The sequence below is a fragment of the Aquila chrysaetos genome, chromosome 10 (assembly GCF_900496995.4).
Source record: "Aquila chrysaetos chrysaetos chromosome 10, bAquChr1.4, whole genome shotgun sequence".
NCBI classification, from domain to species: Eukaryota; Metazoa; Chordata; class Aves; order Accipitriformes; family Accipitridae; genus Aquila; species Aquila chrysaetos.
The window spans coordinates 19,288,965-19,316,720 of record NC_044013.1 but is presented as its reverse complement, the minus strand read 5'-3'; the positions used below and the strand labels follow the sequence as shown (position 1 = coordinate 19,316,720).

At 37.2% G+C, this 27,756-nt stretch overlaps 1 protein-coding gene across 4 annotated transcripts in view; it reads left to right on the top strand.

Annotated features, from left to right (window-relative positions):
- The window catches only part of COL4A3 (collagen type IV alpha 3 chain), a 66,148-nt gene that overhangs the window by 19,782 nt on the left and 18,610 nt on the right, over positions 1-27,756 (top strand). For 3 of the 4 annotated variants that reach the window (XM_030029273.2, XM_030029275.1, XM_041127016.1), the window contains exons 6-34: positions 28-90; positions 838-891; positions 1,731-1,757; positions 2,368-2,445; positions 3,517-3,579; positions 4,076-4,111; positions 4,231-4,272; positions 5,721-5,798; positions 7,289-7,351; positions 7,622-7,678; positions 9,449-9,493; positions 10,804-10,857; positions 11,242-11,283; positions 12,617-12,704; positions 13,802-13,837; positions 14,186-14,350; positions 15,448-15,540; positions 16,291-16,386; positions 16,730-16,800; positions 18,000-18,188; positions 19,114-19,282; positions 20,162-20,254; positions 21,357-21,461; positions 22,337-22,434; positions 23,842-23,992; positions 24,124-24,237; positions 25,036-25,203; positions 26,305-26,394; positions 26,973-27,107. In XM_030029273.2, coding sequence (XP_029885133.1) covers positions 28-90; positions 838-891; positions 1,731-1,757; positions 2,368-2,445; positions 3,517-3,579; positions 4,076-4,111; positions 4,231-4,272; positions 5,721-5,798; positions 7,289-7,351; positions 7,622-7,678; positions 9,449-9,493; positions 10,804-10,857; positions 11,242-11,283; positions 12,617-12,704; positions 13,802-13,837; positions 14,186-14,350; positions 15,448-15,540; positions 16,291-16,386; positions 16,730-16,800; positions 18,000-18,188; positions 19,114-19,282; positions 20,162-20,254; positions 21,357-21,461; positions 22,337-22,434; positions 23,842-23,992; positions 24,124-24,237; positions 25,036-25,203; positions 26,305-26,394; positions 26,973-27,107 — 2,563 coding nt within the window. Of the gene's footprint in view, positions 1-27; positions 91-837; positions 892-1,730; positions 1,758-2,367; positions 2,446-3,516; positions 3,580-4,075; positions 4,126-4,230; positions 4,273-5,720; positions 5,799-7,288; positions 7,352-7,621; positions 7,679-9,448; positions 9,494-10,803; positions 10,858-11,241; positions 11,284-12,616; positions 12,705-13,801; positions 13,838-14,185; positions 14,351-15,447; positions 15,541-16,290; positions 16,387-16,729; positions 16,801-17,999; positions 18,189-19,113; positions 19,283-20,161; positions 20,255-21,356; positions 21,462-22,336; positions 22,435-23,841; positions 23,993-24,123; positions 24,238-25,035; positions 25,204-26,304; positions 26,395-26,972; positions 27,108-27,756 lie in introns of those variants that run through there. The other variant, XM_030029276.1, reaches the window with a different exon arrangement.

The window sequence follows — 27,756 nt, the reverse complement described above, 5'->3', positions numbered from 1 at the left end:
TTGTGTCAATTTTGCACTTCTTTTTAGGGTGAACCGGGAACTGTTGGTCCTCCTGGGCGCTCGGGTGTTCCAGGATGCAATGGCACAAAGGTACAAACCAAGTTGAATGTTACGGGGATTGTGTTTGGCTATGCTTAGGAACGACCAAAAAGCATTCTGAATTTTTCCCCCGATATACAACAACTTTGATTTATTTTGGTTTGTAACTTTATCAACTAGGAAAAATTTGAATCATGAGGCTAGAGGAAGGAAAAGTGCTGCCTTTTTGTGTAAGACAGATAAATAATACATGCTAATGGCCTTTGCTAAAAAGTTAAGAATAATGTTTGATGTTTTGACAGATAAAACTTTTTTCATTAAATCTAGAAGACCTAATCAGTTTTGTCCAACCTGTTCTTCTGTTGAAATGGCTTATAGAAAAGGTAGATAGTTAATTTTATTTCACCAGTATCTAGCTTGCAGTCGGCATTTCATAAGTCCCAAAAACAATTAAAAGAAAAGGCTTAATGTTAAGTTACAGGTTTACTAGTTTTTCTTTGCTCTATGAGCAAATACTTCCAGCATTCTGAAAGAGGGAGTCAGAAGAATGCCTACGACAGAAAATCTTACATTTCTAGTGAAACAGTGAACTGATCTGACATAGCTAATAAAGCCTGGTGTCTGGGATAGAAGTCAAGACCCATACAGTGCGGCTGTGCCCCTTCTAGCAAATATGGTGGTAATGCAACTCACAATTTTAGTATGATAACATAAAAAACTTTTTGTAATCACATTTGCTAAAATCAGACCAAATAATAAACAATAATATGCATTAACAGTCACTCTTACTACTTTCAGGGTGATCGAGGTTTTCCAGGTCCTCCAGGTAGAAGAGGTGCTCCAGGCATTCTAGTAGGTGTCTGTGAAATTCATGATTTTGTGCATTTCTACCACATAAAGCCATTCACTGAAGGAGTGTAAAGCCTCACATTAGCTGGTATTGACAACAGTTGAAATATATAGGTATCCCCATTTTATTAATATGAAAACTGTTTGGTAAAGAAACCAAAGTTAAAAGTAATGCTTTATCAGCTGTATGTTGGGTCTCAACTTCTTAGTTAATGAGTGCATGCAAATTCATTGACTGTGTTAGCTCTTTACTGTCTCAAGAGATACTCATGAAAATTTACCACTCACATTTCTAAAGGTGTCCAATATATATGTAATACATTGCAGTTTCAGTTCATGCCTACATATCTTTGAGGATATGGCTTAATTAAGTCAATAAGAACCAGGAATTAAACCCAGCACTTCTCATTCTGGGTGCATTGCTTTAACCCTAGGATTTGTTTTTTCTCTGTAGAAATGTGTTCTTAACAGAAACTTCTAAATAAATGGAAAAGGAATGCTGTCTGTCAAGTTCCAGTGGCCTCACATCTAATAACTTCTAAACATGATCTTTACTTTACCGGCTCTCCTGATTTTATTTATTTATTTATTAAGGTCAGGCTTCAAAACTGTTCTGCCTTCACTTGTAGAGTTGTAACTGTGAGACTGAACTATTTTTTAACAATATGCGCTTTCTTCTTAATTTGAAGTCTGGCACAGTAAACATGTACCTGGCTATACACCATGTCCATGAAGATGAATCACTTCAAGAGCACTGAGCTTGGAGAATATTTAGAATGTGTCCGTTCACCATTGTCTCTTTTAGCTTTCTGTTTTAATAATATGATTGTTCTTCTCCCTAGGGTATTGCTGGTATCAAAGGAGAGAAGGTCAGTTATTTACACCATATTACGTGATTTATTTATTGGTGATCAACAACTTGTGTGTATGTTCGCTGCTGGAAAAGAGTTCTTAACGTCTCCATTCATGGGTAATAGAAGGTCTACTTTCCAGAAGAAGCAACCACAAATTTTGGTGCTTCATCTGTACTAGTTGAATTCACCCCAGGTTACAAAACAGTATTTAATTTTTTTTTTCCCCCTTTAACTACCATTATTGCATGTAATGAATTTAATGCTTTCAAGCACACAAAGAACTAAGCAAACAGCTTATGAATTCATATGGAAATCTGCAGATGCACTAGAGAGTATTTTAAAGGGATAAAAAGTACCAAAACCACATTGAAGGTCAGGACTGTGGGTGAGTAATATAGGTATGTCTGAAATGAAGACTGTCCTAACAGAGAACTGGAATGCCTGAAAAAGGTATATTCTGTTTAATAAAATCTTTTTTAAAGGCAGAACTATCCATGGTGGGCAGTTGCCATCATTATGCAATTCTGATGTTGCTTTATTGCCCTACAAACTGTATGAGAAGATTTGTTCTGCTACAGAGTTCTACAGCATAACTTTTTATCTTCCTTTTTATCTAATTATCCAGGGGTGCCCTGCAGATGGATATAACCAAGGGTATGGTGCAAAAGGTGATCCTGGATTGCCAGGAATGCCTGGACTTCAGGTAATTCAGAATTAATTCAGACTGTGAGATACATATCTAAATATATCTAAATATATATATATATAATATGTAAAGAAACATTATATGTAGTATGTGTGTATATATATTAAAATTATTTTTGTATCATTTTAATGTATTATATATTTTATATAGATATAGTAAATTTTACAATTATCTCACTAATTTCTAAACCAGAATAATTCTGTGTTTTTAAAAATCATTAACTTTACATAATCTGATTAATACACAATATTCAAAGTCTTTCTTCTGACTTTACAAAACAGAGTACGCCAAGACAATAGTAATTAATTTTGCCATCAGAACCAATAGTGTCCACTACGTGTTAGTAAAGTGAGATAGGGAAGTCAGGTTGCAGACAAACTACAATACTTTAGAAATGGTGAAAAACTGGCCATAGATTTAGGGGTTTACCCCTACAAATAGAATAGAATAGAATAGAATAATAGAATAAATAGTTCAGTTGGGAGGGACCTACAACGACCATCTACTCTAACTGCAAAAATTCCCCATGAAGTGATATTGAACAGATTAGACCAGCTCAACTTCTGGTGTACTAACAAAGGACAGTATGATCCATATTTTAAAAATGTAGATTAATAGGAGAAGGCAGAGCAGACATGTCTTTTGACTGTTAAAATAAATGGAGGACATGAAATTAAAAGAAAAAGAAAAATCTTTAATTTTCCATTTCTTTGAAAATGAAGCTTTAAATTGTAGAATTTATTGCATAGAGTATTTGAAAGATTAGACACTTATTAGGGCTAGCAGTGGGACTATATGGATTATGAGAATGTCCACACTTAAACAGGACATACGTCCTCACTTGAGTAGTTTAGTTTTAGAACAGTTATGTTTTCTCATGTTTCAAAACATAGGCCAACCAATGAAGCAGTGAGGAGGAATTATACTTCTGTGTTATCCCGAGACATGAAAAAGAAATCCAGAGACAGTGCTGCTCCTCTGTTTGTTATTCAGTTCATTGAAGTTAGCCTTGTGGTTTGCTCGTAATCTTGCCAGGAGATTTATTCCTGTTTCTTTTTTAATATGCAGGGTGCCCAGGGTGCTCAAGGATATCCCGGGGAGCTTGGACCACAGGGCCCTCCAGGAGCTTCAGTGAGTATGAACTTAAGTCTCACTTGTTACTTTAACCTTCGATTTTCCCAGAAACATATGGAATTACACAAATACAAATACTTGACTCTCCCAGAGTGGTTTGAGGTCTAGAGACATGTGTATGCGAAATCCATATCCTTCTGCGCACGTCTTGATTTTTTTTTTTTTTAGTTTCTTATGATTATTTTTATGCATGATAATTTTCATGTTTTCAGAAGCATCCTTGTCCATGTAGGCATAAATTTTAATGTTCAAATAATTCCTCACTTTAAATACTAATGCGTATAACTGTAAAAGAGATGTATATGTTTGCAACTAGACTGTATAGACATTGTCACCCACTCACAATGAATTGTAGTTGTAAAGGTGGGAAAAAAAATAAAAATAGTGATATAACTCACGTGAAAATTGGGTACTTCAAAAGACCTATATTGGTGCTGAAGATTGTAACTTTTTAAATTACGGATTTTTTTTTTTTTTTTTTTTTTTTTCGTAGGGCATGCCAGGGAGAGCAGGACCTCCTGGACCTAAGGTAGTCTCAGATTGGTAATAAAAATGAAAACTTCCTATTATGTGTAACATCAATTAACTTACTTTATAGGTGATTTTAAAATAATAATAAAAAAATAACATTTGGGAATTTTTTTACAGGGTCTTATGGGACTGAAAGTAATAGGAACCAAAGGAAGAAAGGTAATTGTATAAAATGCGTAAAACTTTTTTTTAAGTTTTGTTTCTGTTTTCTGCACTTTCTGATATACTGTGGTGAAGTGTTTGGGGAAGTAAGTACTGTGAAATAAAAATTTTCAGTATATATGTAGAAGTCTTCAATTGGAAAATGGAAACATGGCAATTAATATCTAAGGACAAACTGTTTTCATGTAAGAGTCAATGATATAAACTTCCTGATAGAAGGGAAGAAACTTAAGAGGAGCCAGTAGTTAATATTTACTAACACATAGCATTAAATTCATTTATATATCATTTGCATATTGCTCCTAAATGCTTACCTAAGCATGTAAACATTGGTAAATATATAGCATCTGTAGACTCACAACTTCTTATGGCCAGCATCTTTTCAGTGTCAGCCTTTATGATGCTAGAAAACCTCCCAGATTTTGAATAAAAATTGGATGACTTGTCATCCTTGTTCTTACTTTGTATCCCATATAATTGATATTAAGCTAGAAATGACTACAAATACAAATATTGCCTCTCAGGACCTCAGTTGGAGGACCAGTGTAGTCAGTCTGAATGTCCTTACAGGATCCTTTCAAGAACTTGGGGCATCTCACAGTTACGCTGACCTGCACAGATTCAGCTGTGAACTGAAACAGCACTATCTGACAGTGGGATTGGTTTAAACTTTGTAATTACTACCAGCAATGTGCTAGAAGTTTCCTGGGAAAATTTCTGTAAAGAGAATAGATTATTCATTAGCATTAGCTCAGGTGACCATGGAGCATCTTGCTTCCTTATGGAAGAGTCACGCATTCTTTGCTGTTATGCTGCAAGTGCATGCAAAGGCATTCCACTAGCTTAAAATCACTGGAAATTAATGGATGTTGTTTTGTTGAGCTCCACAGGAAGGATTTAGGACTTCCCCTGCTCTAAAAGATCCATAATGAAAAAGTGTTCTGTAATATTAATGTTTTCGGTTAAGGACGCACAAAAGCTAATTTCATCTGTCAGCACTATGTTAGAATCATCTCCCTGTAATACACAGACTGCAGTTTTGAGGGTGTCACTGAAGACAGTTCATGTATTTTATTGATTGACTTAATCAAATGGAGAGAAAAATTATAATCAAGGAGTTATTTTTATTTGATTTAGAGTTAAAATGGTTGTATAACTTTTAAATGAATAGTAATAAAAATTTAGCTATTTCTAGATACTTTAAGAGAAATCAGCATATGCATTTCTATATTTCTCAGCTAGGAGAAGGTTGTCATAGTAGTCTTAAGTCTTCCATGTGTCTTTTTTATTGGAAGATAAATAGCAACCAAAGAGAAATGTTAACTGTATTAATGGCTAAGTGTAATGACAGAAAAAATTTCATGTTGTGAAAAGTATAGCAATAGAAATTTGAAACAAAAAACCATGCTGCTTGTAATTGCTTTATTTTTCTTTTTTGTTTAAAGGGTGACACTGGGTTAACTGGACCCCCTGGACCACCAGGAACCGTTATTGTGACATTAAGTGGACCAGACAACACAACGGTAGTAAAATTGTTAAACATCACGTTCAGATAAGCATCTTACTAGGTTTTACTTTGAGAGGACATTTTCATCTTCATTGTTCCGGTAACATTTCCTTCCACCCATCCTAACATTTGTCAGAGTTGTTTAGTTAGATACTAAGCTCTCCTTAAGAGTGTGTCTCTACAGCCAGCTCAGCTGAGGTGTGTGTATTCACATGCACATCTGCACAATGCCAGTGGAATGTTAAATGCTTATTAGTAACCCACCTGCTGGGGATCTCCGAGTACGTGAAAAGTAAATCACTTTTAGCTTTATCAAATCAACATGGATTTTCTGAATGGCTATCAAAGCCACAGCTGTGTTGACCTCTGGGCCTTGTCACTGAAAATATCAGGGCTCTGAACTACCAGAGTTTCACGAAAGCTTACAACATGTTCATGTACATTTCATAGTTTATTTTCTCATTGTTTTTGCTGGAACATGAGTAATCATGGAAAGTGTTGGAAAAACAATGAGTATTGGAGAAAGGAAATACTCTGATTCAGCTTTCATTTTAGGTAGTGCTTTGTGACTTAAAATTCTTGCATTTTGTCCTTACATAGAACTTAAACAGCAGTAATTGATACACAGTTTTAAGTCTTCACATATTAACAGAACAAGTCTTCCACCTGTTCTTGACTCTGTTTTCCTTATTTAATTTGCATCTAATCCATGGAGCATCAAAACTCCCTGGATTTTTGCATCACTGTGCACTTGATGCAAAACTCCTGTGAATTTTGCATTAAGACTGTATTGAAGGAAGAGAAAGATTGCAGAAGCAAGGTTCAGCTTTTAGGCACAGCAGCTCTTCCCTGTTTAAATCAAATATGGACCACCCAGAGCACTTCGCAGTTGCAGCTGTGGCAGTTTATCATGGGGGAATGGCAATTTTTCACAGGCACTGGGCATAAAGGTTTAAAAACCCCTCAAAACTCCTTACTTAAATAGTTTGGGGCCTGAGTCTAACCAGGTAATATTTAGGCAGTCTGTAAACTTTGGCTTTACAATGACCTTAGGCTGTGGCCCAATACATAGTAGTACTACACAGTAGGGTAATCTAATATTGAGCCCACAGAGGGAAGGTTCACATGGGTAGCCACTGCATGTACGTATTGGAGGTAACTGTAGCTCCAGTGAAGCAACTAAGGTTTATTTGGTTTTTGCTTGCAATTTCTTATTGCCATTTCTGGGGATATTTATTCCAGTCCCCTTGCATGCAATCACAGGTAGGTTGTTTTGAACTCACTGTTCAGAAATAATGTGCAGAGCCAGTTTTTTCTCCAAATATCATAGACTTAGGCAGGAGCGCTGATATAAAGTTTCTGTTTCTTAGTCATTTCAGTAGAACCATCTCTGCTTAAAGAAGCTTGCTGGTAACATAAGGATTTCTTATTTGTAAAACTTGAGTGTTATGGTAAGCACAGAAAAATCCAAGAGACCATATTAAATTTTTATTTATTGTGTAATAGGACTTGAAAGGAGAGAAAGGAGAAAAAGGATCAAGAGGACTTCCAGGGCCAATGGGGTTCACAGTAAGTGACCAGAAGTAAATCCCTTAAATCCAGATGTTTAGGCAGCATCACCTAGTAAATGCTACTCTATTTAGAGTCCAGTATTTACACTACTTCTTCCAACCTTTGATGAATAGAATACCTATTAATATTATTAATTAGAATTAGAATACCCATTCTAACTGTACTTTATTTTTACACTTTTTTTTAAAAGATAAATTATAAAAGATACATTTAATTTAGAAAATGTGAGTCTCAAGTATGTGTATCTTGAGGCTGGTTTTGTTACAGGGGCCTGTTGGTGATTCTCAAAGTGAAAAGGGTGACCAAGGAGAACCTGGAGCACAGGTATGTGCAAACAACTGAGTACACGTTAGTCTTTTCTGAAAGCAGTTTTGCACTAGTGTTGCTCTCCAGTTTTTGCTTCAATGCCACTTAGAGCAAATTTTCTTAGATTCAAAAGCTCTTTCATCCGGTAAACCAGACTAGAGAGCTGAAAGTCAAATGACTGTTCTTAAAGGCTCACTTACCATGAGTACATGAAGTAAAGGTCAGTTGATGGTGGGTGCCCTTCTATTTGTTTTGCTGTAAAAGTTCTACTGTTGAAACTTAGTTAAAAACAAAAAAAAAGTGCTCTTCTGAACACATACTGGCTTTATAGTGCCAGTGTGTATGTAGAAGAGAATTAAAAACATTGGGTTTACTTAAGGCAGCAGACTTAAATTAGTATGCTCAACCAGCAGGTATGTGGAGACATGAAGAAAATTGTCATAAGAGAGTTATTCTATTAACACGAAAACATGAGAAAAAAATCATATGTTTATTTTAAAAACCATACACATTAAAATATTATTTACTTGAGTACATCTATATTTTGAAGAGAATTAAATGGGAAGTTACCACTTTGCATTCAAATGGCTTTCAGACTTTCAGATAAAAACTAATCAATGAAAGATGCAGGTTCTCAGTAACTAAAACTGTATGAATTCATAACAGTTTACTAATATGTAATCAGGTGAGAACCCTAAAATACCCAAATAAATCAAAATGTTTTGTGACATTTTCTGAACAAAGCGTTTTGATTCCAAATACATTTTTAAAAGCAATATTAAGAAAATAATTTTCAAATGAAATATTTAATTCTGTCCAAACATATGTATTTTGAAACTTTTCCCATACTTTTTTTGGTTGCCATAAATTTTCTTCCACAAGGAAGGGTAGCAAGACAAGACCAGTACTACCTGTAGATAGCTTTTTCTCCAATTCTATGATGCTATAATGATGATGATGCTATAGAGCAACTTGATTATTATTTTTATTATTCCTATATGTTATGAAAATTTTTGAGTTACTGGTTTAAAGTACTAAAAGTTCTTGCTACCCAATGTGTGTTATTCTTCCTCCATCTTCTGTGTTTCTTCCATATGATGTCTTCTGTTTGCAAAAGCCCTGTCCTGTCATGCAGTATTTTTTATAACTCTTCTGAACTGACCTCTCCCTTCCTCCTTAGTGGATGAAGTAGTAGAGCACCCTTGCTTTTCTGCCTATTGACCTTGAAGAATGCTAAGGAAATACAAATTGTGTTAAGACATTGACTGACTGGATATTCTAAAATGAAAACAAAATTTTTACTATTGAAATTACATCAGTGAGCACAAAATATCAAATGGCTGTGGATTTTACATTCTAGAAAAAAATACTATTTTGTGCAAGTGAGTTTTGAGCCTGTGGTGACATCTTTCCAACTCCCCTTCTTCTTTTCCAGAGTATCATCCTTGGTTAAGTTCTGCAATCTTTTGAGTATTGCTGTTTTTTCGCATGCTTGCATCGTAATTCATGGTCTGGTCATCTTTTTCAGAACTATTTTAAGTTTCATTGGTTTATTCTGTGAAAACCAAATTTCTAAAACGTACTTTCTCCCCTGTTGTTCTGAGCTCTTCATCTTCCACCCCCCTTTTATCTTGTAACTACCTGCCTGCTTAATGCCTTTTCAAAATTTATAAAGATCTAAAATACAGTTATATGTGCAGCATTTAGTTGTTATGCTCTTTGAATGCAACGACCCCTCTCTTGATCATCTTAAGTTTTTTTATTTTATTTTATGTTTTTCTTTTGTAGGGTAAACCTGGAAAAGAAGGTGCCCCAGGTCCACCTGGCTTACCGGTAATGAAGGAAGCCTTCTAAATATTTTCTAAGTAATAGTCATCTGTTTATTGTGGTGATATCTTCCTGCTACAGCTTTTTCACAATCCAGAATGTGTTCGGAAATGTTGACTTGCATACAGTGTGAAACATTTTCTTTCACACAGCTGTCTTTGGGACATACCACGTCCTCATAGATTTATGCAGGAGAGAGGGGCTCAGTTCACAGATGTTGTCTCTTCTTCTGTATAAAATAAAAAGAATGTTGCTTGTTGCTGACTATCTAATGAGTTTGAGACACAGTCCAAGTTATGCAAAATTAATTCTACTGAGTTTAATTCTGGTTAGTCACACTGAAATTTTTACAAAAGAGTTATAGCTTCACTTCAGCATAAATCAAGAAGCAAAATGAATAATTTGTCATCACTAGAATCAAAGACATTCTTTTACAAAGAAAAGTTATTGTTAAGGTCACAACTGCCTTGGCCTGAAACAAGATGACTGATAGATATTAAAACTGTCATCTTGTCATCATATAATTCTTAAAATATGCCATTTTATAACCAAAATGATCTCATTTGCATACTAATTTAAAAGCTAAGGTTGTTCAAATGTGTTTGGAATACTGTATTCAATCGGTGAAATATCAATTCTTTTATATTTACTTCACTTCCACTTTAATGACATCCTCAGGGTCACAATGACCTTACCAAACACCTTACAAAAACAGCATCTTCATCACGCCAAAATGACCTTTGCAGACAATCTAAACACATTCCACTCTGTCAAAGAATGTGGAATGACAAACGGCAAAGCTCTACTGCCTCAGCTAACAGGAAGAAAACCTTCTGTCATTCAGCTGCATAAGCCTCTGAGAAGTCCCTTTTCCTTGCATGTATATGAAAGCTTTAGCAGAAGTCTGCACTCTTTTCCCCCAGTCTTGCTGACAGCTCTTGAGATCAACACCATCATGCAGACTGACCAAGCTGAATGTGAGTCTCACGTTGTGTTCGGTTTCTCTCCTTTCAGAAATAGTAGTTTGTAGAGGGAGAGCAAACCAGACCCTCCTACACTTGCACTATCCAGGACAGGTCCACCTTGGGATTGGTGGAGTGTGCCGTTATAAAGGCAGGTTTGGATGAGAGACCTGCAGTATTTCCCACAGACATGGAACTGTACCCCAAACGGAGTCTTTCCCTGAGATTTCTTCATATGAGCAAGTCATATTCACATTGCCATCATCATGAAAGATTAAAGCTTTCCATTTTAGATCTTGGTGATGGCAGTGCTAAAAGATTAATCCTCATAAAGTTTTGTACTGTCACCTGCAGGGACAAAAGGGTGAACAGGGCAGACCAGGACTGTCTGGCAGGCAAGGAGCTAAGGTATTGTCTAATGGTTTTGTTGTTGCTTTTGAGGATGAGCGTAAGGTATGTTTTGGGGTTTTGGTTATTTATCACTGTGTATGCAATGTGTTTTACCTTACCTAAAAGATGACAAGTAATGATATCATGGAATAGGGAATGGATCAGCTGAAACAGATCGTGTGTTTGAACTGGTGTCCATCTATGCCTGCTGATATGTTCTTGTAGTTTTTGGTGTATGTGGCTGAATAGTTGTGTAAGGAACAGAGATGGGGGTGGTGAAGGACTGGTCAGGAGCAGAAGTTCTTTAATGTTTTGAGCAGTGTACTGAAGTAACAGTGAGTACCAAATGTCATGTCATGTATTGTTTTTAATAAACAAACCCATCTCTGTCCTCTGATGAAGGGGATGAAAGGAAACACTGGTCCACCTGGAGCTTGTGGTCGAGTAAGTGTAAATTATCTTCATCATATCATTGTTCTAAACTATTAGAATAAGAATAAGCCAAACTGCCTGTATGAGGCAATAATGGATGTCCTGTGGTGCTCTAACCGAGGCATGGCTTTTTCAAAGTACTGGTGTTGCTAGGAGTCTCACAGAGATGGCATCGTCCTTCACATGGAGCCGGATGCATGATGAGGACCTGGTTAGACCTCACTCAGTTCCAGCAATTTTGGCAGGAGATTGGACTGTCACAGAACAGTTACAGAAATCCACAGGAGTTAATTTTTAAACCAGTCGTTAATCAGTTCCAGAACAGGTTGTGTTAATTTTAAAATCCTAAGACTTTTTAAAGAAAGCAAGAGATGCTGTGAGAACAATTTCTCTGTCTGGTCATGCTGTCTCACTAGTGGCTTTCTTAAAGGCCTCGTGTACCTAATGGAAACCTTCTGCCCAAATTGTTCAAAAGAAATAACTTTGTAAAAAGCTGAATCATTTGTGATATTGACAGAGTACTAAAAAAACACTGCTTTTCAAAAAATCTATAGGAGAAAAGTAAAAATTTTGATATTTAATTTTAAGCAGATTTTTATTCCTTTTAAATTTGGTGCATTAGTAGTCAGTTTAAATTTCAGTGTGATGTTTATATATGAAGGCACAATAATTATTATAATACTGATTTGTCAGTAATGGTGCCCATGCAAAATACTCCAGAAAAGAGCAAAAATTTGTAGTTATAAAAAACCAGAGGTACAGCAAATTGCCTTTTGATTTTGCCTGTCATTTGTAGAAACTTTCAAACATCGTAATACTAAATTTTAATAAATTAAGTTAATTTTATAGGAATGACTTTTTAATGCACGTGTGATTTAAGTAGTTGATTTTTGTCTGTTTTCATGTATGATTATTTAAAAGAGTAGTCTAGATACAGCTGATGCTGCTTTGAGCCAATAGACTAGACAAAGTGATTCCTAGAGGTTTCTTTCAACAATATTTTTGATTTCATGCTACCATAATATTTGTGACTGGGTCTCCAACTTATACCTTGCCTGTATAATTGCATCTGTAGGCAGAGGAGTTCTCTGGGAGTTGAGGAATTGAGCTGAAATCCCAGCCCCATATATTTGTACAGGCCTTCCGTCATTATCTGTGTGTAACAATTATGATTTCATTTCTAGCTGCTTGTAATTACCATGTGATTAGAAAGGTATCATGGTGTCACAAAATCAAAATTATGAATGAGATCATAGCATTGTTCTAACCAAATGTTAATTATGAGGTACTGTGCTTCTCTCTTCATTCTCACTATTCTTTCTTTTCTTACAATCTTTCTCTTAAGACGGAGTATTATGATAGTGTTGTTGGTGAAAAAGGAGATGAAGGACCCCCTGGACCTCCAGGACCAAAAGGTCAACGTGGCATGCCTGGTGAGTGGGACATCAAAACTAGAATGTTTTAGGAAGAGCTGTTCACTCAAAGGGCTTGTTGCAGGCTAGGTTTTTGAGCACCCAGCAACCTGCTTCTGCCTTTACAAGAATATTTCCAAATTACTCCCATCAAATTGCAGAATTGAAATGTAACCTGAGACTTTGATTTATGGCCATATTTCCTCTTAAAAATAATGAAGCTGGCACATTTCTTTGCGCAGATAATTGAGTTGACCATCTAAGCTCACTGACATCCTGTCTCATGACCTTAGTGGACTACTGTATCAGCACATCATTTGTATATGCCGTAGACAAACGATCAGGGCTCTAAGTCTCCTGTTAAAGGTCATGTGCTTTTTTCTCTTTTTTCTTTTTTTTTTTATAGCTTTCATAGTTTGTCTTATGCCATTTTTATTGCTTGTCATTCCAAAATAATAAGGATCTGCAAGTTTTTATTTTGTTTATTTTGGCCATGCTGTAAAATTAAAATGTACTGATTTATTATTTGAGCTGTATCACAATGTAACAAGGACTTGTGGACTGAACTCTGAGGCATCTTGTAGGTTATATCTTGTACTTGTCCAGCGAGTCCTTGCCTTCTGTGTTTTGATGTTCTAGTTTTATGAATATTTACGTATCCAAGTGATTGTGTTGCATTCAGTGAATACACTTTGTTGTTATAAATCTACTTACATACTTGGAAGGGGTGGCAACAGGAAAGTTGAGCCTTGCAAAGATATTAATGCATTGCTAAGAGGTGGTATATTTACTAGAGCAAATGATAGTGGCAAAAAGAAGCAAGTTTGAAGGCCTGTAAGTTGTTCTCAAGTAATTGAGTGCATCCCCATCTAAGATAAATGTGGTGGATCCTATTCCTACCTGTTGTAAACATCCATATCTTGCCAGATTTCAGGGAGAATTGTCAGTATGCAACAGCTGCATAAGTAATAGATGCCTACTCAGTCAAAACCAAATTCTTAAAAGATAAAATAAGCTTAAAATGCAGAAGCCCAAAGTTTGCAGTCAATGTTATTCAGTAGTGACTTTGCAGAGCATACAGTGGTTTAACTAGAGTTCTAAATGCATTGCTTTTGCAGGGCCACAGGGTCCTCCCGGAGGTGCTGGTAGACCAGGTATGTGTAATGATCCAGTACCAACAATAAAATACATTGTTCTTCTTGCCGGTTGTACTGAATAAGCTTGGTGGAATCTTAACTTCAGATGACTTCAAACATAGCTCTAAGTGGTAAAAAAATGTCACCCAAAAGCTTTGATGGGCCAAGCATTTAAAAAGAGGTTAAAGATAATTTTAAAATGTCTTTACATTGTCATTGTGATTATTTAATATATTACAAGATAAAAAAGATTTGTAGGGTGAACTCAGTATGTTTGTGTCTCATTCATCCTATTGAGTACTTCCTTTGCTTTGAAATTCCATTTCTTCTTTAACTTCATTTTTGTATTTTTTCCTGTTTGGTTAGGTGTGTCAAGACCTGGTCTGAGAGGTCCCCCAGGATTTCCTGGGCCAAAAGGAACAAAAGGAGAGAAAGGACAAACTGGCTTGTGTATTGTAGGCCCTCCAGGACTACCTGGTATTACTGGCAGACCTGGTTCTGTTGGATTACCAGGTCCTCCAGGAGAACCAGGTGACGTTTCAGTATTGTATGTACAATGAACAAGAACAAATCCAGAGTCATCTCAATACCTAATGTATGAGATTATATAAATTCATTACTTAGAGAGTGTATTTTGAGTAATATGGTTGAATATCATTTCTCTTTGGAAATTCTGTTTTAGGATATTCATGAAAACACATATGTAGTGAAGGTCTGCGCTCCATTGCTAATGAGATTCAGTGGGGAAGATACAATGACTTCCCAAAGATTTCTCACCTTTTTGTATAACTGTGACTCTAAAAATCTGCTACATAAAACCAGGAAAGACTAATGAGAGAAAATCTGTTCTTAAAAAAAACCCTAATTTTTCCAAAAGTTGTAGTAAATCTGTGAAACTAAATTCAGAAGGGGCTAATATGAAAGCTAGAGAAATCACCTGCATGCCTCCAGAGGTCTTAGTGGGCCTTAGAGCAGGTTTGAACTTCTGGCAGCATGAAAATAAAGTAGTAGCAGTCTATAATACTTCTAGGAAAATGTATTAACTTGGAATACCTCTTTAACTAGGAGTCCCAACAGCATCATGTTTCTTTTTTATGTGGTATGGCCAAACCAAGTTTTTCTGAACCAGTACCAATGTAGTGCTCCTCTTTTCTCTCTCTTTGAAAAATGTATCTATGCCCCAAATATATTACCTTAGGAAGAGCTCAATGCATGTTCTGTTTTTCCAAAGTACTAGTAAATACAGCAGAATAATTCTGTTGAAGATACATGAACAGCATTAATAATTCAGGATTAAAAAAAAAGTTTCCCTACCACGAATGGAAATACTTTCCTAGAAGGGACTATGCTTTTTAAAGGCTAGACAGATCTCAGTTATTCTGCTGAGATTTACTTTGGCATTACCATATTTATCCTCAAGTACTTCCGGTTACAGGTGTTTCAGATTTGTCAAGGTAGTTCCCTCTTTTAAATGAATCACAGAATGATAGAATATCTCAAGTTGAAAGGGACCCATAAGGATCAGAATACTGTCTCCAGCTCATCCCTGCAACTTTTTTCTCTCAGCAGCTAGAGAATTGTCTGAATAATCTGCTGATGTAATGGTGCCATGCTCATTTCATTAACAGGTAGAGTAACATTTAGAACAGGCCTACCAGGACTTCCTGGAGAGCCAGGGTGTACAGGACCTCCAGGACCTCCAGGAGATATGGGCATTAAAGGTCAGTTTCAGAAAACTACCACTCAAAAGTAGACGGTACAATCCAGTAATCTTCATGGATCCTCATAAGATTTTGAATTTAATTTCTCTCTTAAGCCATTTGATGAGTTCAGAGATTTAAGAGAATTCATTAGGGATAGCAAGATGTCTTCCTCCCCTTACAGTAAACAGCAGTTAGAAGGGCAGTGCATGTGCCAGTGCTGCACACCAGTTGTACAGCACTGCATCAGGGTGTAAATCTTCACTGGAACAATTATTACAGATTGGTAGGGTTTTCATATTTTCCTGTTGTTATGTTCAGCACTAACAGTTGTTCTCTGAGAGAAGTCTCCTTCTGCAAATCTCACGACAGGAGATGCTGAATCTCTTTGCCACTTGCTAGTCATTAAAGTCACCCAGGCTGTTACGGAGCCATGTTAGTTTGAAGCCTATGTCCCTTTCATCTTTTCAGAGAATTTGGCTTATCAGTAGAGTGACTGTATCCAAATGGTTTACTAAAACTAGACTTGAAAAAATAAAGAGATCTTAACTGAATGTCCCTGCATATTCAGTTAAATGTTATTGCATATTAAATGTTAAATGTTAATGCATATTCAGTTAATGTTGGAAGCCATCTTCCAACAAAATAAAGGCTGTGATTCTACCACTCTCTGGCCAAAAAGTGTTAGCCATCCTCTATAACAATGTAACACATCAGTTAAGCTTGGGAATGACTTGCTGTGGAACAACTAATGAATTATTTTCATTCTAGGTGATGAAGCTTACGTGTGTACTGATTGCAGCTATATTCCGGGAATACCTGGTCTTCCTGGTTCTCCTGGGCCACAAGGCCAGGATGGCATGCCTGGTAAATGATCTTGTTCTTAACAGGATAGTAGGAAATGCCAATGATTTTGCTTTTAGCACGAGAATCAGGTATTGGCATGTCTGCAGCATGCAGTCCTTGAACTAGCCCTGAGGTTGTGATGAGTGTAAGAGCCTGATGCAGCTCCATCCACTGATAGGAGCACAAGCCCTAAAAGAGGTGAAGTCAGAATTCTAATAGGCTTAGGTGCAGCGTGAAGCCAGGTCAGACTATGATGATGCAGTCAGTGTAACAAGCAGAAACATTCAATGCTGGGTATGATTATTGGAGCTTGTCAAAATCCATGTCCTTGTTTTCATTAAAAAATATGCTGTTTCTTCTGCAGGTAGAGAAGGAACAAGAGGTCCAAAAGGTTCTCCAGGTTCTCCAGGAGCACCGGGGTTTCCAGGAGCTCAAGTAAGACTTTGGTTTTTCAGATCCCACAAGAATTATTTCAGAGAAACCTCATGGCTGGTGTTACATGCAGTGTCATACTGGGTGATCTCAACAGTTTTCTTTCTGTAGTAATGAATGTGTCTGCATGGGAAGCCTAGGCAGAAACTGTAAAGTATGGCTGACTTAGCTTTACATGAGCCTGTTTTGCTCAGTGCAGCAGGAAGTTCAGTCCAGTCAGTGAGGCAGGTGAATACCTGTGTGATTAAGCTGTGCTGCATTTCATGATGGCTAGACTTCTTCTGCCTGGTATGGGTAGTTTACAGTTAACTTCTGTTCATCGCTGTGATTCTATAATCATGGCAGTTGCTGTAAAGCATATATAGAGTTTTGTGTGCTTTGATCTTCGTCAGACTTCTCTTATTTCCAGCATACTCAGGACTTGCTAAAGCCCCAGCCATGCAGAGAAACTTGCTTCTTGTAATACCCTCTTCAGGGGTGCAAAGGACATTCCCTCTTGGGAAGCATTATGAAGAGGGAAGGCTGACACCTGCTGCCACAGACATACCATTTGGTTGTTCTAATTTGTGCCTGTAGTAGTAATTATTTATGGGAAATTACAGTTGGCGCCGTCCAATAAAAAAATGTCATGCACAGGTATTCATTGTGGTTGCCATACAGGTGCAGAATGAGTCTTGTAATAGGCTTTTCCAGAAAGCTCCCAGGAGTTCATGAGACCAAGATCACTAGAGCCCAGTGTGCTTTCAGCTTGTACTGGTTTTGGCTGGGATAGAGTACCCACTTTGTACCCTGAGTGGGAGAGAAGGGAGAGGAGAAGTTAACTACAAAGAGAGCCAACTGTGGCAGTTACAGTGTCCCTGGGGAGATATTCCCATGTGGAGGAGAAATCTCTAATTAGATTAAGGTACTTGGCCTTCTTTTTATGCTACCAAAGCACAACCAGGTAGCTAATAGTCTGATCCATTAAATGATCCTGCATTGTTCCTGCTTCTAGTAGCATAAATTAAATGATAATCGGGAGTAAAGGCAGGAGAAAAAGGAAGGACAAACAAAACCCCAAAACCCTGTTGATTGAAGTGTTCTGTTACAGTGAATAAAGACGAGAATAAAGACAATCACTCAGGTATTTAATTTAAAAAAAGAAAGCTTGAAAACAGTTGACATATGTCAGCACTGAAGTTCTTTTGATTGCTCTGTTCCAGGGACCTCCAGGTTTTAGAGGAGATCAAGGCCGTAAAGGATCAAAAGGTGAGCCAGGATACATATATCCAGAAGGGCCAAAGGGTGAGCGAGGGGATCCAGGGGCCAGAGGAGATAAAGGAAGAAAAGGTTCAAGTGGATTTCTGGGAAGACCTGGCCCTAAAGGATGCAAGGGCTCTAAAGGTGAAGAGGTGGGTATGCACTGTTTGCAATTAATATAGAATTCATGATAACCTAAGTCAGTATTGATGTCTTGTACAACAGTCTGTTTTATCTATTCAGATAGTTTAACTGAATATCCTCTACCTGACTTATGGGTAGTGTGCTCAACTATCGCAACCAATATGCATGAAAGAATGAGAGTAAATACTCTTATGTAATACTAGAGGGAGATGAGGCTAGTGTAGGTACATGTTGCTGAAAAACCTATGCAGTCTATTTTGGTATTAGTTTGGATATTTGTATTGGAGCATTATCTTGGATTCCTATGATGAATAAGATTTTTTTTAAAAAAGCAGTTTTCCTGACTACTTATAATGCTTAAAAGGAGATAATAATCGAAACGGTTCCTGTTCAGTCTTTAGGAGTTAATCTTCAGTCAGGGCTGAGAGAAACCACAAAAGCTGGGAGGACTGACCATAAAACTAGAATCATTAGGGCAGAGCTCTTTGTTCAGCAGAAGCAAAAAGTAACAATTATTGTTGTGTTGTGTTGGCTGAGAAACTGTTGAAGTAATTTGGATATAACTATCTCTAAACCTGACTCCACAATATTCAAGGAGAATCAGAGCTGAGGTGTTTTTTTCCATTACCAAATCTGTTTTAAAAAGAAAAAAGTGTACAGTGTAATGCCAGAGCAATTGAAAAAAACAAGCTGTTGTATTTATTTGTATGATTTCACTCTTAATAGCCTTCTATTTGTAACCATTGATAATAAAACTTATATTCTTTTAATCACAAGTAAATCAGAGGAAAAATTCCTCTTAAATTAGCAGAGCTACCCTGTTACTAAAGTAATGCACGATTATAGTGAGGCAGAGAATCGGGCATTTTGTTTTGAAGGCTGGTGTGGAAAGCAAGTAATGCTTGGTATACACACATGTGTAATCATTAATAGGGATTGGCTGGTTCAAAAGGAGATAGAGGACTACCTGGATTGCCTGGCAGTCTTGGTCTTCCTGGAGAGATGGGGCTTCCTGGACTGCCAGGATATGGACCACAAGGAATAAGAGGTTTCAAAGGCTCTAAAGGAGTACCTGGTCCACCTGGATTACCTGGAGAAGCTGGTTTGTAACATCCTATTTTACCATGTTTTACCTATGTTAAAGAGTACTTGGTTGAAATTGCAGAGATAGATTGAAGTCAAAGACATAATTTATGAAACACGGGAAGTTTTTCTTGCAATGAGATTTCAACAGTGTTGTTCCAACTTTGGTCCCACTGGAGATAATAGCAAAAGTCTTAGGGTCATAATTGAGGTTGGAAGGGACCCTATAAGGTCTTTAGTCCAAACTCCTGCTCAGAGCAGGGTCAGCTATGAGATCAGACCAAGTTACTCAAGGCATTATCCAGGGGGGCCTTGAAAACCTCCAAGGACAAAGTCAGCACATCATCTTTGGGCAGCCTGTTCCAGTGCTTGACTGTCCTCATCATGGGAAAAAAAAAAAAAAAAAGTCTTTAAATATGTATCCAGTCACCATCGGTAGTGTGGCCTAAGTCATCAGGGGAAAATATGAATGACTTAATCATTTTTGAGTGCTGAAAACAGACCAGCATATGTATTTATAGGTAAGCATAGTCTGGAAGAATTCAAAGTTGGACAGCAGATATAGTCAAGGTTTCTTAAAGAGAATACCCATTAAATCTTTATGAAATGGAGTTGCAGATTAAGCATTTCTCAATTGCATCATTGTCCTGCTGACTTTGTGCTTCCTTTTCTGGATTGCCACTAGACTGCAGGTGGGCTTGGTGTCAATAAAATTCTTTTGCTTTATGAAGCCAGGATCCGAAGGCTTTTCAAAGTCTGCTGGAGTTTCAGAAATATAGAAACTGTAGAAGACTGCAATTTTAACAGTGTAGCTTGATCACAAATGTTTTTAAATGCTTAAGATTACATATTGCCAAACTATAAGCCTTTGTAATCCTTGATTATGTATTTGCTGAAGGTCTGAAAGGAGAGACCATTAGGATAACTCCATTACCTGCATCGCCAGGACCTCAAGGACCAGATGGTTTACCTGGACCCCCAGGAGTGCCTGGTGAGTACATCTGCACTAAATACAGTAAAAATCAGAGAGAATCTGATTGGGATTTCTCTCCCAGCTCTGGCCAGATAAAACTGTTAAGTTACTTTGAAATAACTGTAAAAAAGGATTTCAGTGGTACAGAAACTGTGGAATTAGCTGTAACATTCCCTTTCAAGAAGACTAGAGGAAGTAGATATGAATAGGGAGAGCACACAGGGCCATGTCCATGGTGTCAGAATGGCAGAGCTTCCAAGCAGTCTTATGCTATCACTTGGTTCCTCCAAGAACCAGAAACATCTGGTGCATGTGCCACAGCTCGTATAACCAGGAAGGTGCCTCTGGCATAATTTTGACAAAAGCATATTGTAAATTACGCTGGGACTGCTGCAACCTTCAAAACAGAAGGAACAAAATTAGGTTGAAGCATTCTTAATCTTCGTGAAGCCCTTAGCTCTTCTCATGCTTTGCAGGGGCATAGTCAAAAAAGTAACTATATTACTAAGTTTCCTGGTTCCTTTTTGACATGACTGTTACTAATCATGGTTCTAAGATACTAAGAACCTGAGTTTCCTTTTTTGGGTGGGTTTTGGGCTTGGGTTCTAGGTTGGATTTTTTTTGGTTGCGGGTGTTTTAAATTTTGCAGAATTTTTGAATTCACTGAAGGACAGTAAGTGACATTCAGACTAACTGTAAGGCATCTTTGCTTTGGTTTTGTAGAACAATAGTCCTTAAAGCTGCCCTGAATAGCATAGGAAAATTTCTTGGCAGCTCTGTGGTAGCTTCTGTTCTTATAGTTGTTCTGTTCCAAGCTTCACCCCTATAATGAGCATTTGTATCTTCTCAGCAAGTGGAAGATTTGTATCTGCATGTAGTTGTTCCTAGAAGTCTGGAATCTGGGCAGATTGCATAAAAACTTAACTCACAGACTCATGCCTGCTTTGATACTGTGAACACAATTAGCATTTTAACTGTGAAAAACTGTGGAGGAGAAATAGTGTCTAAGTTCTAATATAATCTACAGTGGTGTCCTAATTAATAATGACAAGCTATAAAATCCCTAACCTTACAAGTTGATGTTCTATGGTAAGATAGTTTACTTATTTTCTTTGTACAGGTAGGGTTGGAGCAAGAGGTCAGCCAGGTGATTCAGGACATCTAGGACCAACAGGTGACACAGGCTTTCCAGGGCTTGGGTTTCCTGGAAACCCAGGTCCAAAAGGTAAAATACTCTTTTTGATCATCTTCTTCAAAAAAAGCAAAACTAAAAAAAATCGACTATTTTTTTTTGTCTACATTAAAAACAACCAAGTTTAAAAAAAAAAAATTCAATGAACATTAGTCAGACAGGCAAATGTTTTTAGCACTCTTGCAATTTACTGCCTTAAGGCTTATAAATTGCAAGTTTGAAATATTTTGAAGTATTTCAGAGAATCAAGCGTCAAAGCTGGCAGTAAGACAATATTTTAAAAGACACTGATGCTTCATGGAATACTGCCCAAACAGGTGCAGTTCATCTGAGTGCCACACTTCAGATGGATTCTCTTTACCTGGATATGTGTTACAGAGACAGAGCTGTATAAGTGTCAGTACTTTATTTTTAATCAATTTTGATTATGTGCAATGCAATACCTGCACTAGTGTGCAGGTAATAGAAAGCATTTTGAATACTGTGAATTTGGCCATTCCTCATGCAAAGTCATACCCCACTTTTGAACACTAGAAATATTAAGAAATTCTCATAATCCTGTCAGGATGGCGGAAAAAAAAAAAGGCAAGCTTTGATACTACAAATACTATCAAGCTGCTTGTTAAAGAAAACAGTAGGGAACTGACATCAGAATAGCTTCACTTTAAAAAAAAATCCCGTGTTTAACTGATTTGAAGCAAGTAACCAAGCAGTGTTACAATCAATGTTGAGTGAATATGTAAGGAACAAGATGCAGTGTGTCACATCCACTCTGAAATCAAGATGCTGTCTTCAACTCAGGTAAGGTACTGAGTGTCAGAGGCTCATAACTGCATCCATACGAATAGCCATTTGTAAAATAAGGTGATAACCATAGCATCTGTACTGCCATTTAACTCCTTTTGCAGGAGATAAAGGACTTGCAGGAGGCAGAGGGTCACCAGGTTGTGAAGGAAAGATTGGAGATCCAGGCCGAGCTGGAAACCTAGGACAACCAGGAGAAAAGGTTTGGTTAGAAATACAGCACTAGCTTTTCCGTGGGTCTCATTCGTTAAATGTGACAGTGAGCAAATAAGTTAAGAAGTGTAAGGAATATAGGAGTTCCTATATTTCTTGACCAGTGATGCACAAACTATGAAATTAAATTATTTTTATATAAAGGGGCTCAAGCCAAAATTTTAAATTCAGATACAGGATTTCAGAACTCCAAGTGTTTGGGAAGTTTTGGTACTTATGTTTTCAGAGCACAAGGAAGATATTGCATTGCTTATAGCAAAAAATTAAGGCCACAGCTTCTGAAAAGATGGCTATTTAGAAATTGCAATTAAGCACATATTTGATAGAGGTTAGTGACAAGCAAGTATGCATTTATTTTAAGCAAGTGCTCTGTTGAAGCATAAAGGAAGTAGGTTGGAGGTAATACTGCAGCCACTCTTGCTGATTAACAGAAGCTAATCTACTGATGGCATATATAAATGTAGGATTCTTGACTACTCTGTAATCAGGATTAAAATTTGAACAAAATAATAACACCTAGATGTTTTGCAGAAGTGGCATTTCTTTTTTGTGTGCTCATATATCATTCTTTTGTGTGCTTTTTGACATGACAAAGTGTGGGGTTTGAGGCTGTGGATTTTTTTTTTTTAATTATTATTTAGTCTGTGTTTGATGCCACAGAACAGCTGGATGTGGAGTGGCCTTTGTGGTCCAAGTATATCAACAGTGACTGGTATAAACTCAGCTCTACTGACCTGCTTTATGAACATATTGATTTGCTGGTACTCAAAGGTAGTACTCAAAACAACCAGCAGTTCAGTCAGAAAAAAAAAAACACCAACTAATTAAAACTTTCCATTCAGGGAATAGACTTGGTGGGACATCTGTGATAAAACCAGTCTTCATGGAAAACAATGTTCAGAACAATGATTTAAAAAAAACTAATAACTGACTTTGAGTTTTCTGAGACATATCTGAGTGCTGACCTTGATTGTTTAAATAAATATTTTGATAAAAGTATGACTGTCATATAAAAATAAAGGAAAAGTTGTATTTGCACAAACTTCAACCAGATTTTCAGATACAGGTCCAAAGCTTTTCACAGCTACAGCAAGCATCACAATGCAGTAAAGGCCAAATGGAGGGAAGTGTCTTGCATTGCTCAGTAGCAAATTCTTAGTTAGGAGGCAGAATTCAAAAGCTGTCTAGCCAAATTACTCCGCTGGTATGGAACCTGCAGCTGGTCAATAAGGAACACCCAGCCAATTGGAGCCATTAAAAATTATAATGTGAAAGATCCCCAGGGAATGGAGAACATTACCCTAATAAAAGAAGTTAATTGATCACACAGTGGAGAAAATATTTTGGCAGATTTGCAAAACATAGTGGATTATTTACATTTCTCTCTGTGTTGCAGGGTGACCCAGGCATGGTTATTCCTGGAGAGCCAGGTAGACTGGGTTCACCAGGAGGTCATGGCATTCCTGGTTCAAAAGGTGATACTGGATTTCCAGGACTTCAAGGCCTACCAGGGCGTGCTGGACATGATGGTGATGATGGCCTAAGAGGTACTGTTGTCAAACAAGCTCAAGGAGCACAGCAAGTTATTTTAAGGAAAGGGAAGCCAAGTCAAACAATGCTAACTCAAAGCCTGAAACTTCTACTGAAATCATTGTGAATCCAGTCTCCTTTCTTTTAGGAGATCGTGGCTCACCTGGAGTTCCTGGAGATCCAGGTTTTCCAGGGAAACCTGCTGAATGTCTTACTGGACTGCCAGGTTTGCCAGGTGGCCAGGGAGCTACAGGCCCACCAGGTAGGACCTTCTGAATCAAATGTGCCATTTGGCTGGGTGGGTCTGGGTTTTGTTTCTGCCTGCCGATGGCCTGAGGGCGCTGAAGTTGTTTGTGGATATTGGTTATAGGATAGTATATAAGACAATGTGAGCCCATTTAAAATATGCACTTTCTGCAGATGGGAGAAAACATGTGCACTGATTAAGATGGATTAAGATTCAGATTCCATTGTACAGTACAAAGACTAATCACAAACTGGCCCAAATTCCACAGGAAAAAGGATATTTCAGTCACATGTTTTATACGGGGCTGAACTTAAGATTTCTTGGTGCAATGCGATTGATAAATAAACAAAACAGAGGAAGAGCTCAGCTAGGTAGAAAACCAGTTTAGGGTCTCAAAAGTACCTGCATATACTGTGTATGAATTTCATTCCAAAATAAACATAGTCAGGTACCCAGTACAGTCATTCTCTTGTATATGATCTCAAAAGGAATTTTTTTTTTTTTTTTTTTTTAGAGAATGAATGCAGAATTGGTGGGTTTTTCATGTTTGGGTTTTTCTTCTTTTTCTGAGAAAAAATAGAATTGTCCAGTCTCATCTTTTTTTTTTTTTCTTTAAAAATAAAACAACCCACAACTCTTTTGAGTCAACTCTTTTGAGATTTCCTGAACGTGTATGTTGTCTTACAGATCTAATGTTGAGCCCTCAAACAGGCAGAGTTCAAGAAGAGTTTTATGCTCATGAAAGCAAGATAGAGATGAAGGTTTATTTTCCAGACACATGTACCATACTTGATTGTCATGCATTTTTCATAGGAGGAAGAGGTTCACGAGGTTCAAAAGGAAAGCTAGGTCCTCCTGGCTTGAGTATCCCAGGAATCTATGGAGAGCCTGGGGAACCTGGATTAATAGGTCTTCAGGGAAATACGGGATTACCTGGTGCCAAGGGACAGTCTGGACGGCCAGGAATCTCTGGCACGCCAGGTAAGGATTCCCCAAATACTTGTTTAGACATAGAAATTAAGTTAGTCTCTGCCAAAAGATGTCAGTCATGCTTTTCCAAACTGAGGATACTGAAATATTTTTCCATCAACAGCTTTCATATATCATTGAGATCTATATGGAAAACAAATAAATCATAATTCCCTAAATGATGAGCATATCTTGAAGCTGTCATGACACAGTACTAAAGTAACAGTCTTCTGAGAACAGAGAGCTACCTTACATTGTTTTTTGTACAGTAATGTCCTTGCAGTAGGACAAGAAATAGTTAACATGCAAAGCAACTCCCCAGCATAATGGAAGTGTAAAGTGTTTAGTTCTTACTCAGCATCCTTTTTCAAACAGATAGCTTGTTAATGCTATCTTTTTTCTTAAAAAGCAAGTTGAGATCTTGAGTCTGGCAGAGTTCAGTCAGATCAAACTCTGTCACATTAACCAGAGCTAACTTTAAGTAAGGTAGGTAATCCCTGTAAGGGTTTTTTTTTAGAAATGTGTTCAAATTTGATTCATAGAGTAAAAGAAATCAGTTATGTAATGCTTCTTATCTTTAATAAAGATTTTTTATTACTATCAAATCCTTCATTATTCTGTGGGAAGGAGCTGGTACATACCTTTTTATACATGCAACCTATAAAACTAATGATAAACATGTAGCACTTGACTTAGTTATAGTTATGCAAATTTAGACTTCTGGTGTCATTTGAAGGGAGTTGTCATGTCGCAGCTGGCCTTCAACTCCTGAGCCAGGAAGGAATGTCTCTCCCATACATCCCATGACAGGTCTCCCATCCCTGTTTGGATATGTCAGATACATTATCCTCACTGTCAGTTATTTCATTCACTGATAGAAGCTGTTGCAGCTACTAGTCTAGGTAGTTTGGGGGTTACTGTGTGTGTGTAAGTGCTGTTCATGTGGTTAAAGACTGGAAAACTGGCTTGGACAGTATGTTACAGAAATGGAAAAAAAAATAAAACAAGCAATTAAACACTTAAATGACAGGCATATGTGTAGTTTTCTAACACAATGTTCTGTTTCAGTGATCAAATACTAACAAATATGTTTCTACTGCTTCAATTCCACAGGCTCAAGGGGAGAGCCAGGTATAATAGGCCTGTTAGGAATTCCTGGACACCCTGGCATGATTGGAAGACCAGGCAACCCGGGTAGCAGAGGCAAGTGGCCGTCGTATCTGCCTTCATTATTACTTAGAATAACAGAAATTCCATGCTGAAGTAGTCTTATGATCCATCTTGATGTATGTTATCACTCCTGAGTAAACGTCATGCCAGAATTTCTTTGAGCCTTGGTAAATCTTTGGCTTCTGTGTATGTGCAGTCTACAGACTGAATGACAACATTATTTTATTTTTTTTAGCAGTTTTGAATTGCCACCTTTTTTATTTCATTGGTATTTTTAAAAGTGGCTGGTGATTTGCTAAATAAAGAGTAGAGAGCCTTTTTGTTCTGTTTTTTTGCCATCCCATTCATGTTCCAAATACCGTTATTATATGTATTCAACAGATACAAGATTTTACATATATTTAGTAAAAGAAATAATTACAGTATCTTGCCATAATCTGTGCTCGTAGATGTTTTATTGATTATTGGAGTAATTAAGAAGCTAGTTTAGGTTATGATTTGGAATGTATATTTATATATGTAGTTGCACTTGAAGACAGGAGTTTCATTGCTTCCTTCATGCTATCATCTAGTCAGGTTTCTTCAGAAGATTTCATTATATTTTCTTGCAGGTTCTTCTGGCTTCCCAGGACTGAAGGGAAGAAAAGGGTTTCTTGGAGCAAAAGGCGAACCAGGTGATAAAGGTTTTCCTGGACCATCTGAGACCTTGGTTGGCATTGGGAATAAAGGAGAGCAAGGCTTAAAAGGTACACATTCATTGTTTTGTCATTCAAAACTAGTTAGGGTTGTCATCTGTGTTGCAGTTCCAGTGGACTCTAAAACATGGAAGAAACAGACTCTATTACTGAGAGTATTCACATGGCTTTGAAATAATTATTGCTGAACACTGTAACTGCCTTTTTGTTAATGGGATAGTTGGATATTACACTGAATATTTATTTCCATTTTAGCAAGTCTGTATTCCTTAAAAAACCCTCTTATTGTAATGTTAAACGAGTAATAATATGTCAGTAGTACTAGGAGGCTTATATACATACATACATGCTATACATTCACATTTTTATACATTTAGTAGCCCATGAGCATAGAAATGGGTGCGCTTACCAACTAGATGCTGGACTGCAAAGAAGTTGAGTCTGCTTAGAAATATTTGACTGTCAGAAGAATTCCTTTGTTTGCAATATTAATATAGACTCTCTGTATATGAGTTGTACATGCTTAACTAATGCTGTCTGGCTTTTTATGTAGACATTTTCCTACAGATATCTTTCCATAAAGAAGGCTTTAACTGTGATCTTGTGCCTTGCTTATGTGTGTTCACAGAGTGAAAATCCTATGCTCCACTTATGCTTCAGAAGCTTAAAGAGTTATAAAACTTTAAACTTTACATAAAAC